The sequence below is a fragment of the Tympanuchus pallidicinctus genome, unplaced genomic scaffold (genome assembly GCF_026119805.1).
Source record: "Tympanuchus pallidicinctus isolate F22 unplaced genomic scaffold, pur_lepc_1.0 scaffold78, whole genome shotgun sequence".
Classification (NCBI taxonomy): Eukaryota; Metazoa; Chordata; class Aves; order Galliformes; family Phasianidae; genus Tympanuchus; species Tympanuchus pallidicinctus.
The window spans coordinates 88,532-104,471 of NW_026294800.1; the positions used below are offsets into that span (position 1 = coordinate 88,532).

A 15,940-nucleotide genomic window follows, 5' to 3' on the forward strand; every position below is an offset into this window, starting at 1 on the left:
GAAGGGTCGAATGTCGTGCAAGATTTGGCATTCCCTGTAGTGTATACGCCATTAGCGGGCGGGGGAACGCAGGCAACGATTGTAAATCCTGATTGGAAGCTTTTGTCTCAACTCAGGGCTATAGTTAGTCAGTATGGCATAACAGGGGAGCCAACGAAACAGATATTGGATTTCATTTGGGGGTCCCAAGTACTACTGCCCAGAGACATGAGGGGCATAGCCAGGTTGATATTAACCCAACATCAAGGACTGCTATTTAATGCGCACTGGCATGATGCAGCCCAAAGAAGTGTGCTGGTTCAGCGCCAGCCAGGAGATCCTCTTTTCCAGATTACCCTGGATGAGATCCTGGGTTTCGGCAATTTTCTCAGAATCGAGGCTCAGGCAATGTTAGGACCTGACCAATTACGTGAGTCTATGCATTGTGCAAGGTCTGCCCTGAGTCATATTAGGGCGCCTGGGGGTATCCCCACTTCCATGGGCATTCAGCAGAAAAGGGACGAGGCTTTTGGATCATTGATTGACAGGGTAGCTGCAGCTATTGATGCTGCGGGGGTGCCTGACTATATGAAGGGCGCCATGTTAAAGCAATGTGCTCTGCAGAATGGCAATTCTGCCACTAAATCTATTCTGAATAATCTTAGCAGTGGGTGGAGCATTGAGGAAGCTTGAGAAAAAATGGTGAATATACCCTCTGGAGCACAGGCTTTCTTAGTCCAGGCTATCAAAGAGCTAGGCGAAGGTATGAAAGCACAGGCTCAAGCCTGTCAGAGTCAGGTACTGGCTGCACTTGCGCCCTTACAGGGTCCCGGCTCCAGTGCTCTAATAGGTCAAGGCCCCCGTCGTCCGAGATGTTTCCGGTGCGGAAACATGGGTCATGTCCGAAGGGAGCGTAAAACCCCTCAGGTGTGCTGTGACATCTGTAAGCCTGGCTCGCACGCAACTAAAGCCTGCCGTCCGGGAAACTCCCAGATCAGCGCGAGAAGGGACCGCCGTGCAAGGACACAAATTGCGACCATCTCTGCTCAACCGGAACTACAGGACCAGTCCTACAACCTGCAACACGGGGAAGCCTCGGCCTGGACCTGGCAGCCGCAGTAACTGTCACGCTATCTTCACACCGACCCACACGCATCTCCACCGGGGTCAAGGGCCCGCTCATTATTGGAGGCCAACCTATGGGAGGACTGATATTGGGAAGATCCTCTGCGTCTACGTTGGGGTTATTTATCATAGCAGGTGTGATTGATGCAGATGACCAAGGAGAGGTTTATGTGATGGCTACACGCCTTGGCCTCCAATTACGGTTCAACAGGGTCAGCGCTTCGCTCAAATCGTTCCCCTCCAGCAGCAAGCGGTTGGAATCACCCCTCGAGAGATTCGACCAAGAGGCAGCGGCAGCTTTGGCTCCTCCGATAAGTTGGTCTTGCTTTCAGTGGGACTCGGTCAGCGACCCAAGCAGCACATTACCATACTATACAAAGAGGATCCCGAGCACTGGCCATGCTACCAAGCCTCAGGCACAGTTATCGGTGTGGGAGGCGTGATAATTGCTCGACAGACACCCCTACTGACTGTTCATATCGATGACTATAGCCTCTCACTGAAGATGGCGATCCTACCACTCCCACTTGCTGTAGCCTGTCTGCTAGGAAGAAACGTTCTCTCCCAGCTGGGGCTTTGATTAACAAATGACAAGAAGGGTTTTTAGGAGGGGCCGGTGCTTTGGTTTTCCCGATCCAAATCAGATGGTTAGAGGACTCTCCCATTTGGGTTAAGCAATGGCCCCTGAAAAGGGAAAACCTAATCCAGGCACACAAGTTAGTTCAGGAACAGCTAGAACTTGGCCATTTTAGACCGTCTACCAGCCCATGGAACACCCCCATCTTCGTCATAAAAAAGAAATCGGGAAAGTTCAGACTGTACCATGACCTCAGAGCAGTTCATGATCAAATGGAAGGGATGGGGCCGCTACAACCTGGTCTCCCGAATCCTAGTATGATACCCCGTAACTGGGACCTCCTCATTATTGATCTGAAAGACTGTTTTTTCACTATTAGCCTGCGTGAAAAGGACATTAAGCGCTTTGCTTTCACATTACCTTCAATCAATCATGCGTCTCCGGATGACTGGTTTGAGTGGACGGTGTTGCCGCAAGGAATGAAGAACAGCCCAACACTCTGCCAGTTCTTTGTAGCACACACCTTACGGCCCTTCCAAGCAGCCTGGCCAGAAACAGTGATTTATCACTACGTGGACGATATTTTGTTTGCTCGCCCTGACAGTTTTAAAGATAAGGATGTAGACATCATTCGATCTCATCTATCGTTGGCAGGACTCGTCATTGCGAACGAGAAAATTCAGCGCTCATCTCCATGGAAGTACTTGGGTCTAATTATCTCTCAAACTGATATCACTCCACAGAAATTGAGTCTTAAAGCGGAACTGAAAACCTTGAATGACGCACAGCAGTTCCTCGGGGACCTGCAGTGGCTACGGCCCGTTGTGGGCATACCAAATGAACTCCTTGCTAGTCTCCGACCTTTACTCCGTGGGACCGACCCGTCACAACCCGTCAGCCTTGATGAAGAACAGCGTGCTGCCATCCAAGCGATTTCGGCACACATTACAGATGACTGCATTTCCCCATGCGATTTGGACCTACCCTTTCATCTGGTCGTTTGGATGGGCCCTCAATTCCCCATAGCGGGACTATGTCAAAAGAAAAAGGGGGGAGAGGATGTGGGTAGTTGAATGGATCTGCACGAAATTACGGCAATCAAAAACATTACTTCAGAAAATAGAATGTATAGCACAGCTCATAAGGAAGGGTAGAGAGGGGGCTCTTCAAATAACAGGAACAGAACCCAGTGTCATTCAGATACCCATGAAAGCAGAAACACTGCATTGGTACCTTTGAAACTCAACAATACGACAGGAAGTGCTACTAGGCAGTAGCAGCACAGTGCTAACAGAGAACTTAGAAGCCCCCCCTTGAAATTGTCTCAGTAAATGGCAGTGGGTGGGGGCACCCCTGTGCTCTAAACAGCCTCTCCCAAAAGCAACAACGGTTTACACCCATGCCGGCCGGAAATCGCATTCTGCAGTGGCGGTATGGAAGCTGGGTGACCAATGGCATCAGCACTTGATGCCAGGAAATCAGCAGGACTCTCTGCAGACCTTAGAGCTCCTAGCAGTGCTATGGGCCCTGTCACATTTCAACGAGGATGTGAATATTGTCACTGACTCGTTAGATGTGGCAGGAATCGCCACCAGAACAGAGCATGCGTACATCAAGGAAGTTTCTAACCCGAGACTATTTCAGCTGCTGCTCCAATTACAGAGAGCAAGCCAGCCCCGAACTAACTGCTATTGCATTATCCACATCCGAAGCCACATGTGCATGAGGAAGACTGTTAAACAAAACAGACCTGGCTGGTCTGAAAGGGTCAAACAGGGAACACGCAGCCCCTCCTGAAAGGGAAGGACTGCCATGTGAAACTGGCAAGCATAAGTTACAGCTTCTTCGTTTCGTGACCAAGAGCAGAACATGTTCTGTGGAGAGAACACCTTTTGATCACTGTACTGACCATAATCCACAAAGAGCTAATTAAGTAATGATGTATTGCTGTCAGCTGCATGAATGTTATCTGATTTAAGTATTGTATACTCCTGTAGCTAAAAGATATAAAAACCCTGTAACAACAATAAAGATTGCTTCTTGCGCCACCAGAGCCTCAGCCGGTCTGTCCCAGGCGTCTTGAGCTGCTCTCCGTCATGTGGGGAGAGGGGTTAGGTGAAGGAAACACTATAGCAGATACTTCAGTTTCCTGCTCGTTTAACTCATCTCAATCTCAATTGTAAGATGCTGGAGAGTCGCATCAATTTTTGCACCCAAACGCAAAAGGCCTCCAACAACAGTTGAAGATCCCTGCGGAGGCAGCCCAAATAATTGTTAGGGCTTGTCCTGTTTGTTCCCATCATAATGGCGGGATTGGATTGGGTTATGGAGTAAACCCGAGAGGCCTACAAGTAAATGAGTTGTGGCAAATGGACGTAACTCGTGTTCCTGAGTTTGGTAGGTTAAAGTACATTCATGTTTCCACAGACACATTTTCTCACTTTATTTGGGCCACGGCACAACCGGCGCAGAAGGCATTGCACGTGGAAAGGCATTTGTGTGCTGCAGTTGCTGTCATGGGCTTGCCAACGAAAATAAAGACGGACAACGGTCCGGCCTACAGTAGCGCTCGTCTTCACAGGTTCCTATCGCTGTGGGGAATCCAACATAGCACAGGCATCTCTCACTCTCCTACCGGTCAAGCTATTGTAGAGAGGGCAAATGGTACTCTGAAGCGCTATCTGAAAAGGTTCTCTGATGTACCTGAGCCAGCAACCAGGCTGGCTAAAGCGCTGTTTGTGTTAAACCATCTGTGCATCTTTGGCTCTGATCAAGTGTCGCCTGTGCAGCTACATGGTGGGAAGGTAGTTAGAGAAAGGTCTATCGAAGTCTGGGTGCGCTACCGAGACCCGAAATCCGGTATCTGGCCAGGTCCAGCTAAAGTGTTGTTCTGGGGACGTGGTTACGTATGTGTGTCTACCCCTACAGGCTCCCTCTGGGTTCCAGCCCGATGGATCCGACCGGACCTTCGGAACAATCATGACTCCGTTTCTAAGGACGGTGCTGACATCCCTGCTAGTGACAAGCGCACGGACGCTCTGGATGCCTCCGCAGCCTAAGCAGAATGTCTGGGTAACAATCGCTAATCAGACGGGCCAGGAGGTTTTGTGCCTTGCTATGTCTTCTCCAAGTAACCCATTTTCTACGTGTTTGCTCGGAATACCCTTAGAATCTTTGCCTTGTCCCCCGTCAGCCCTCCCCTGTAACAGCACACACCCGCGATCGTACGCTGATGGGTGGGATTCATTTCTACCGTATTTCCCACCCGCCGATTTGGAGCCTCAGGAGCGAGAATTATTAGGGTCTATACGGGCCGACTGGTGCATCTTTTTGAATTGGAACAGTATTGCAACAGCCAGCCCCGCCAACCATCCTGTGGTCGTCAACTCCTCTCTCTCTGCTCATCGAAATGCATCTGCCTGGTGCCACTATACTAGTCCTAACATATCAAGATGGTCAAACTCACCCATCCAGCTTCCGCCGGGGATATTCTTGATTTGGGGCGACCGAGCGTGGCCTAGTGTAGCATCCAGATTGAGGGCTGGGCCTTGTACCTTAGGTCGACTGTCACCGTTGGCCCCCACTACGTCAGTGCTGTTACAACACCGTCAGCCTAGAAGGCACAAGCGTATGGCTCATGCCTTCGCTAAAGAATGCGACTCAAACGCTGACTTTTGGAATTTTGAACACAGGTTCTTTTCTTCTCTATCAGCTCCTGGGGTAGCCAGCGCCAAAGCTCTATCTACCCTTCACAAACTGGGCTGCTGGCTCGCTAAGCAAACTAACGCTACATCACTTGCTATTAGTAATCTTTTATTAGATGTAGACTCGGTCCGCCATGCCACTTGTCAAGATCGCGCCGCCATCGATTTTCTGCTACTTGTGCATGGGCATGGGTGTGAGGATCTCGAAGGTATGTGCTGTATGAACTCGTCTGATCACTCGCAATCTATTCCTAAGCAACTGTCTGTTTTACAAGGGCTGACTTCTGGCCTACGAGAAGAAGAAGGTCTGGGGCTGGATCAGTGGCTGAAAAGTCTTGGTTTAGGCCCCTGGGTGCGCGATAGAAGTAAATATTTGTTGGTCCTCCTGGGATTTGTGTTCTTGGTTATGATACCCGTGCCTTGCTGTCTTACCTGTCTGCAAAGCTTCATTACTCGCATGACATCTAGAGCCTTTTGCGCCAATCTGCTAGCCCTAAAAGAGGAAGGGGGAAGTGTGGAGAGCATTGCTGAAAGCTGGCTTGCAGAAATGGGTCATGTTGACACAATCCCGCTGATAAGACTGAAATAACTAGGCAGAAACACTAAACTAAACACTAAATCTATTCTGAATAATCTTAGCATTGTTGGACCATTGAGGAAGCTTTAGAAAAAGCTTCCAAAACCTCAGCAGGTCAGCATTCCCCTACTCCAGGGAAGGTGATGGAGCAGATTGTCTTGAGGGAGACCATGCGGCATGTGCGGGGTGACCGGGGAGGGGATCAGGCCTAGCCAGCTTGGGTTCGTGAAGGGCAGGTCCTGTTTGACCAACCTGATCTCCTTCTATGATCCATCTGGTGGATGAGGGAAAGGCTGTTGCTGTGCTCTACCTAGACTTCAGCAAAGCCTTTGACACTGTCTGCCACAGCATTCTCCTGCAGAAGCTGGCAGCCCGAGGCTTGCATGGGGGCACTCTGGGCTGGATGAGGCGCTGGCTGGAGGGCCGAGCTCAGAGAGTGGTGGTGAATGGAGTTGAATCCAGCTGGCGACCGGTCGCGAGTGGTGTTCCCCAGGGGTCGGTGCTGGGCCTGTCCTCTTCAATATCTTGATTGATGACCTGGACGAGGGCATTGAGTGCAGCCTCAGTAAATTTCCAGATGACACCAAATGGGCTGGAAGTGTGGATCTGCCTGGGGGTAGCGAGGCCCTGCAGAGGGATCTGGACAGGCAGGAGAGCTGGGCTGAAGCCAATGGGATGAGTTTCAACAAGGCCAAATGCCGGGTCCTGCACTTGGGCCACAACAACCCCAGGCGACGCTGCCGGTTTGGGGCGGTGTGGCTGGAGGACGGCGTAGAGGAAATGGACCTGGGCACTTCTCCCTTCCACTCTTCGTCACGGAACGCAGAAGTGGAGCCACGGAGAAGCACACTGCAACGACCTGTCGCTCGAAGGAGAGGCACGGACACCGCATTCCGAGCCAGGCGTAGTGCGTCCTTCATAAACGTACGCCAGGCGAAGTCAAAAAGCGCTCCTTTTCGATGCGCGCAGAAGAGCCCGCGACTCGGGGAAAAGCTGCCGCCGGCAGTCGCTCTTCCGCGCCGAGCGAACAAGGCGAGACCGCGGCTGAGCGCTGGAAGCCGCAACCGGGAAGAAGCGCGATTTCTCGGGCAGCGAGTGCAAACGCTCCGGAGCCATTCAGCGCGAATGCCGGTTTCCAGCCGTGAGAGCCAAGTCGTGCCATTCTTTATCGCGGAACGTGAGGCATCACCTGCCCTGTGTTTCTGGCAGAGGTCAATCCGGTCAGAGCACTTCTGGCTAAAAGTGTGATCTCAAGCTAGAAATAAAACTGGAAGTAAAATGATGTCATTAAAGCTGAACTGACGAAATGACATAAATATATGCGTCTGTCTCCATGCTTGTGACTAGATACTATGTCCATCATTACCTGCTGGTCTAATGAGCCTACGAAAGTTCAAATGGAAATGTTGTCTTGCTGCATAAGGGAGAGAATTCAGTGGTAAAGCCAGGAAAATCCATCTCTTTCAGAAACATTTTCAGGACATAAACAAGCGTTGTATATACCCAGAGCCAATCCAACAGAGAAACGCACTGCCTCTGAGGCAGAGCAAACTAGTTTCTCGCAGTGAGCAATACTGCAGTGTCGCAGCATGGGTTTTGAATTCTGTTTCAGTGGAGGAACTCCAAGAAACAAAAACACATTCATAATAAGCTTCTGCCTGCAATCCTGGAAGTCTTGAAATTCTTGATTGTAGTGTGCTGAGTAAGTGAACAGACATTCTTTTATTCCATCAACGAGAGCGTTTCCTTTTTGTTTTGTTCTGTTTTAATTTAGGCTGCAAATGACGTAAAGGAGAAAGCCACTAAGAACACTAACTAATGAGAGAAAAAATAAACAACACTGGCATTTACTGTTAATGCAGTTCCTACTTCGAGATTGATGGTCAAAGAAATGGTAGGATTTCCTTAGTCTTCGGATAAACTTTCCTGATACTCATTTCTTTGTAGAAAGCACGTGATCCTTAGTTTGCACTTTCTCAGCAAAAGCCAGTGTGCTTTTCAGAATCAACAAATATCTGAACATTCATACGCTCACCGAGTCTCATACTTCTGTGAGCCTACTGCCAGTGTATCCTGTCAAAGATTAAGTGAGTTATTGTCTGGTGATTAAAAAAACGGCATGTTCTAAAGTAGTCCGAATATGATGGCTGCTACTTATCTGAACAGTGTTTCTTTATGGGTAAGCAGAGTAACGGTACGCAGAAGTAAAACCTCAGTCTAGACTAGAGAAATTTCACCACACGAATACTGTTCATGCCTACTAATCTGCTCATCAGACTTTTCTAAATACAATACACAGTATGCTAAAAGCTGAGGTCAGACAGTTTTGCTTCCATTTCCTGGTTTGCAACCACTCCAGTTGCGCTGGTTATTCTGTGAAATGAATAGATACGTCAAAAGATAAACTCAGCAACCACTAAGAAACACTGAGTGCTCTGTTTCAGCTTTTTTAACCTTTTCGCATTGTCAGTCACTACGGATATTCTAAGTTTAGCTCATGGAAAGATACTTTTTTCTTGCTCTTTACATCCCACTACTTACTTGATGACTGCTCACATACAACCCTTTAGTGTTCCCATGCCTGTAACTTCCAGACTTTGCTTGTAGGCTCTGTTTCTGAGCGGTCTCATTATAATTATTATTTTTGCTGCATATCATTCTTCTTTATCTTCCATTAAAAAAATGGAGCACATCTTTTCATTACAGAAGATCATAGCCCACCGTCAGCTTTGCTCAGGGAGAATGGATTGATGATTTCTTCGCGTGCCCTGTTCACTTCCATGGCTATTATCTTTTCCATTTCTTCCATTATTTCAGATTTGTTATGCTAGCACTTGCTTTTCATCCTTTCCAAACCTCTACTGTCCTTACCACGGATGAATGGGTGTCTTTCAAAGATTCCTTTTTCTCTTCAAGAAATCTAAGCAGTAAGCAGTTTCGTCTACCTGCTATACAATAGCTTTCAAATTCACTTGGGAAAGAAAGGTATAGTCTGTCAGAGAAAAGAAGGTTCTGAAGGCATATATTTTACATCGCTTGTTTTCTTTTCACACTCAGGATATTGCACAAGTTGTATTTAGTTGACGGAATTTTCGTGAAATTGGACTGGAAGGTAAACCAAAGTATTTCAGGTTTAGAAAGCAACATGGAAAAGGGGAGAGAGCTAGAAAAGCAAACATTTTCCTCTCCTTGACAACATCCAGAGATTTGAAGACAATTCTTACTCTTAATCTTTCTTCCTAACAGCAACAGTTCAGAGTCTACTGAGCGCTAAGTGGACTGTAACTCTGGTTTCAGAGGACAAAGCCAGACAAAAGGCTTCATATATTACATCTGCTGCTGCTTGGCATGGCGGAGCATGGCGTGATACGGTGAAGTGAAACATACTCACCAGGTCTTCATCTTCCACTTCAGAATCTTTCATTTAGCCTTCAGGATACCCCTTCTGGCTGAAGTTTCAGTAACACTATGAAAGGAGTTTTTTAAATCTCCATTTTCATTATGAAGTGATGATTCAGAACGATGTTTTGAAAACTCCCCAAAGCCATGAAGAGTAGCACGCTCAAGATGATAGAGACAATATAGTTGAGAAATGAGTGTGATCAGGAGGATATAAAGGAAAACAAGTTCCCTACTCTTGCTTACCTTTACCTTTCCCAACACACGGTTTTTTCCCTATGCACTTCAGGGGCAAGCGTAAACACTCATAACTACAGATAAACCACGTTGAAGCAGAAACACACTCATGATGCATGTTCCACTGTCAAATGCTCTAGGAGTCTTAAGCAAGGTTTTACGGAACCAAAAGCAGAGTGCTAGTTTCTGAGAGAGATTTGGTGAAGCCAATGGCTTTGAGGTTTTCAAAGGAAGAAGCCATTGTGAGCAGAACAGACAGCCAAGGACTAGGTAGCATTATCGAAATTGGGAGGTACGAGTTTGTTTGTAATCCAAGATAAATGGCAGAGAGGTATATCTATCGGTGGTAGAAAAAGAGAGACCACACTCTACGTCACAGGTGTGGGTGGCAAGATTAAATGAAATGCAGGCCACATGGGCAGATGATTTACAGAAGAAAAAGAAAACAAAGGAAATCAGAGTCAGCCGGAAGATATTTCTACTAGAAACACCGAAGAGCCATCACCTCCTTTCCTATCACTGTTTGATCACTGTTCCCTGGGAGAAGAAGCTGACCTTCACCACACCTCAAACAGGTCTCAGGGAGTTGCAGAGAGTGATCAGGTCTCCCTTGGAGCCTTATCTTCTCCAGACTCAACAATCCTAGCTCCCTCAGCCACTCCCCAGAAGACTTGGATTCCAGACCGTTCTCCAGCTTCGTTGCCCCTCTCCGGACACATTCCATGGCCTCAAGGTCTTCCTTGTAGTGAGTGGCCCAAAACTGAACACAGAGCTCATGTTGTGGCCTCACCAGGCAGACAATCACCTCCTTAGTCCCTCTTGAATGATCTTGGAACTCTCTAATATGTGCTATCTTTGTGTCTTTACATACCCGACTGTGAATTCTTCAGGCCCCTCTGTGAATTCTGTGAAAAGAATCATCATGAACTGCTAGCAAAGAAATCAATACGGCATAAAACTGCACTGTGATTAAACTAGAAACCTGGAATCAGATACATGGATCATCCAGAAGTAATGGTTCCTATTTATTGATTTCCATGGAAACTCAAACTGAGGCACAAAGGGCACAATAACACAGTTTGATCGAGAAAATTCTCAGCTACAAAGCCTTTTTTTTTCCAACATAATCACTGTCATCAGCCAATTTGTGCAGACGAGCTGCTTGAGACACTCTCTATTCATTGGAACAGTATTGCAACAGCCAGCCCCGCCAACCATCCTGTGGTCGTCAACTCCTCTCTCTCTGCTCATCGAAATGCATCTGCCTGGTGCCACTATACTAGTCCTAACATATCAAGATGGTCAAACTCACCCATTCAGCTTCCGCCGGGGATATTCTTGATTTGGGGCGACCGAGCGTGGCCTAGTGTAGCATCCAGATTGAGGGCTGGGCCTTGTACCTTAGGTCGATTGTCACCGTTGGCCCCCACTACGTCAGTGCTGTTACAACACCGTCAGCCTAGAAGGCACAAGCGTATGGCTCATGCCTTCACTAAAGAATGCGACTCAAACGCTGACTTTTGGAATTTTGAACACAGGTTCTTTTCTTCTCTATCAGCTCCTGGGGTAGCCAGCGCCAAAGCTCTATCTACCCTTCACAAACTGGGCTGCTGGCTCGCTAAGCAAACTAACGCTACATCACTTGCTATTAGTAATCTTTTATTAGATGTAGACTCGGTCCGCCATGCCACTTGTCAAGATCGCGCCGCCATCGATTTTCTGCTACTTGTGCATGGGCATGGGTGTGAGGATCTCGAAGGTATGTGCTGTATGAACTTGTCTGATCACTCGCAATCTATTCCTAAGCAACTGTCTGTTTTACAAGGGCTGACTTCTGGCCTACGAGAAGAAGAAGGTCTGGGGCTGGATCAGTGGCTGAAAAGTCTTGGTTTAGGCCCCTGGGTGCGCGATAGAAGTAAATATTTGTTGGTCCTCCTGGGATTTGTGTTCTTGGTTATGATATCCGTGCCTTGCTGTCTTACCTGTCTGCAAAGCTTCATTACTCGCATGACATCTAGAGCCTTTTGCGCCAATCTGCTAGCCCTAAAAGAGGAAGGGGGAAGTGTGGAGAGCATTGCTGAAAGCTGGCTTGCAGAAAAGGGTCATGTTGACACAATCCCGCTGATAAGACTGAAATAACTAGGCAGAAACACTAAACTAAACACTAAATCTATTCTGAATAATCTTAGCATTGTTGGACCATTGAGGAAGCTTTAGAAAAAGCTTCCAAAACCTCAGCAGGTCAGCATTCCCCTACTCCAGGGAAGGTGATGGAGCAGATTGTCTTGAGGGAGACCATGCGGCATGTGCGGGGTGACCGGGGAGGGGATCAGGCCTAGCCAGCTTGGGTTTGCGAAGGGCAAATCCTGTTTGACCAACCTGATCTCCTTCTATGATCTAGTGACCCATCTGGTGGATGAGGGAAAGGCTGTTGCTGTGCTCTACCTAGACTTCAGCAAAGCCTTTGACACTGTCTGCCACAGCATTCTCCTGCAGAAGCTGGCAGCCCGAGGCTTGCATGGGGGCACTCTGGGCTGGATGAGGCGCTGGCTGGAGGGCCGAGCTCAGAGAGTGGTGGTGAATGGAGTTGAATGCAGCTGGCGACCGGTCGCGAGTGGTGTTCCCCAGGGGTCGGTGCTGGGCCTGTCCTCTTCAATATCTTGATTGATGACCTGGACGAGGGCATTGAGTGCAGCCTCAGTAAATTTCCAGATGACACCAAATGGGCTGGAAGTGTGGATCTGCCTGGGGGTAGCGAGGGATCCCTGCAGAGGGATCTGGACAGGCAGGAGAGCTGGGCTGAAGCCAATGGGATGAGTTTCAACAAGGCCAAATGCCGGGTCCTGCACTGGGCCACAACAACCCCAGGCGACGCTACAGGCTTGGGGCGGTGTGGCTGGAGGACGGCGTAGAGGAAATGGACCTGGGCACTTCTCCCTTGCACTCTTTGTCACGGAACGCAGAAGTGGAGCCACGGAGAAGCACACTGCAACGACCTGTCGCTCGAAGGACAGGCACGGACACCGCATTCCGAGCCAGGCGTAGTGCGTCCTTCATAAACGTACGCCAGGCGAAGTCAAAAAGCGCTCCTTTTCGATGCGCGCAGAAGAGCCCGCGACTCGGGGAAAAGCTGCCGCCGGCAGTCGCTCTTCCGCGCCGAGCGAACAAGGCGAGACCGCGGCTGAGCGCTGGAAGCCGCAACCGGGAAGAAGCGCGATTTCTCGGGCAGCGAGTGCAAACGCTCCGGAGCCATTCAGCGCGAATGCCGGTTTCCAGCCGTGAGAGCCAAGTCGTGCCATTCTTTATCGCGGAACGTGAGGCATCACCTGCCCTGTGTTTCTGGCAGAGGTCAATCTGGTCAGAGCACTTCTGGCTAAAAGTGTGATCTCAAGCTAGAAATAAAACTGGAAGTAAAATGATGTCATTAAAGCTGAACTGACGAAATGACATAAATATATGCGTCTGTCTCCATGCTTGTGACTAGATACTATGTCCATCATTACCTGCTGGTCTAATGAGCCTACGAAAGTTCAAATGGAAATGTTGTCTTGCTGCATAAGGGAGAGAATTCAGTGGTAAAGCCAGGAAAATCCATCTCTTTCAGAAACATTTTCAGGACATAAACAAGCGTTGTATATACCCAGAGCCAATCCAACAGAGAAACGCACTGCCTCTGAGGCAGAGCAAACTAGTTTCTCGCAGTGAGCAATACTGCAGTGTCGCAGCATGGGTTTTGAATTCTGTTTCAGTGGAGGAACTCCAAGAAACAAAAACACATTCATAATAAGCTTCTGCCTGCAATCCTGGAAGTCTTGAAATTCTTGATTGTAGTGTGCTGAGTAAGTGAACAGACATTCTTTTATTCCATCAACGAGAGCGTTTCCTTTTTGTTTTGTTCTGTTTTAATTTAGGCTGCAAATGACGTAAAGGAGAAAGCCACTAAGAACACTAACTAATGAGAGAAAAAATAAACAACACTGGCATTTACTGTTAATGCAGTTCCTACTTCGAGATTGATGGTCAAAGAAATGGTAGGATTTCCTTAGTCTTCGGATAAACTTTCCTGATACTCATTTCTTTGTAGAAAGCACGTGATCCTTAGTTTGCACTTTCTCAGCAAAAGCCAGTGTGCTTTTCAGAATCAACAAATATCTGAACATTCATACGCTCACCGAGTCTCATACTTCTGTGAGCCTACTGCCAGTGTATCCTGTCAAAGATTAAGTGAGTTATTGTCTGGTGATTAAAAAAACGGCATGTTCTAAAGTAGTCCGAATATGATGGCTGCTACTTATCTGAACAGTGTTTCTTTATGGGTAAGCAGAGTAACGGTACGCAGAAGTAAAACCTCAGTCTAGACTAGAGAAATTTCACCACACGAATACTGTTCATGCCTACTAATCTGCTCATCAGACTTTTCTAAATACAATACACAGTATGCTAAAAGCTGAGGTCAGACAGTTTTGCTTCCATTTCCTGGTTTGCAACCACTCCAGTTGCGCTGGTTATTCTGTGAAATGAATAGATACGTCAAAAGATAAACTCAGCAACCACTAAGAAACACTGAGTGCTCTGTTTCAGCTTTTTTAACCTTTTCGCATTGTCAGTCACTACGGATATTCTAAGTTTAGCTCATGGAAAGATACTTTTTTCTTGCTCTTTACATCCCACTACTTACTTGATGACTGCTCACATACAACCCTTTAGTGTTCCCATGCCTGTAACTTCCAGACTTTGCTTGTAGGCTCTGTTTCTGAGCGGTCTCATTATAATTATTATTTTTGCTGCATATCATTCTTCTTTATCTTCCATTAAAAAAATGGAGCACATCTTTTCATTACAGAAGATCATAGCCCACCGTCAGCTTTGCTCAGGGAGAATGGATTGATGATTTCTTCGCGTGCCCTGTTCACTTCCATGGCTATTATCTTTTCCATTTCTTCCATTATTTCAGATTTGTTATGCTAGCACTTGCTTTTCATCCTTTCCAAACCTCTACTGTCCTTACCACGGATGAATGGGTGTCTTTCAAAGATTCCTTTTTCTCTTCAAGAAATCTAAGCAGTAAGCAGTTTCGTCTACCTGCTATACAATAGCTTTCAAATTCACTTGGGAAAGAAAGGTATAGTCTGTCAGAGAAAAGAAGGTTCTGAAGGCATATATTTTACATCGCTTGTTTTCTTTTCACACTCAGGATATTGCACAAGTTGTATTTAGTTGACGGAATTTTCGTGAAATTGGACTGGAAGGTAAACCAAAGTATTTCAGGTTTAGAAAGCAACATGGAAAAGGGGAGAGAGCTAGAAAAGCAAACATTTTCCTCTCCTTGACAACATCCAGAGATTTGAAGACAATTCTTACTCTTAATCTTTCTTCCTAACAGCAACAGTTCAGAGTCTACTGAGCGCTAAGTGGACTGTAACTCTGGTTTCAGAGGACAAAGCCAGACAAAAGGCTTCATATATTACATCTGCTGCTGCTTGGCATGGCGGAGCATGGCGTGATACGGTGAAGTGAAACATACTCACCAGGTCTTCATCTTCCACTTCAGAATCTTTCATTTAGCCTTCAGGATACCCCTTCTGGCTGAAGTTTCAGTAACACTATGAAAGGAGTTTTTTAAATCTCCATTTTCATTATGAAGTGATGATTCAGAACGATGTTTTGAAAACTCCCCAAAGCCATGAAGAGTAGCACGCTCAAGATGATAGAGACAATATAGTTGAGAAATGAGTGTGATCAGGAGGATATAAAGGAAAACAAGTTCCCTACTCTTGCTTACCTTTACCTTTCCCAACACACGGTTTTTTCCCTATGCACTTCAGGGGCAAGCGTAAACACTCATAACTACAGATAAACCACGTTGAAACAGAAACACAAGCATGATGCATGTTCCACTGTCAAATGCTCTAGGAGTCTTAAGCAAGGTTTTACGGAACCAAAAGCAGAGTGCTAGTTTCTGAGAGAGATTTGGTGAAGCCAATGGCTTTGAGGTTTTCAAAGGAAGAAGCCATTGTGAGCAGAACAGACAGCCAAGGACTAGGTAGCATTATCGAAATTGGGAGGTAGGAGTTTGTTTGTAATCCAAGATAAATGGCAGAGAGGTATATCTATCGGTGGTAGAAAAAGAGAGACCACACTCTACATCACAGGTATGGGTGGCAAGATTAAATGAAATGCAGGCCACATGGGCAGATGATTTACAGAAGAAAACGAAAACAAAGGAAATCGGAGTCAGCCGGAAGATATTTCTACTAGAAACACCGAAGAGCCATCACCTCCTTTCCTATCACTGTTTGATCACTGTTCCCTGGGAGAAGAAGCTGACCTTCACCACACCTC

The 15,940-nt window shown here is 47.1% G+C and overlaps 1 protein-coding gene across 1 annotated transcript; it reads left to right on the forward strand.

Moving 5' to 3' along the window:
• Nucleotides 1-4,176: 4,176 nt before the first annotated feature.
• Nucleotides 4,177-11,748, forward strand: LOC128072973 (uncharacterized). The gene is made up of 2 exons (XM_052667228.1): nt 4,177-5,235; nt 10,999-11,748. The coding sequence occupies exons 1-2, from the start codon at nt 4,661-4,663 to the stop codon at nt 11,735-11,737; spliced, it is 1,314 nt and encodes a 437-aa protein (XP_052523188.1). The 5' UTR covers nt 4,177-4,660; the 3' UTR covers nt 11,738-11,748.
• The last annotated feature ends 4,192 nt before the right edge of the window (nt 11,749-15,940 follow it).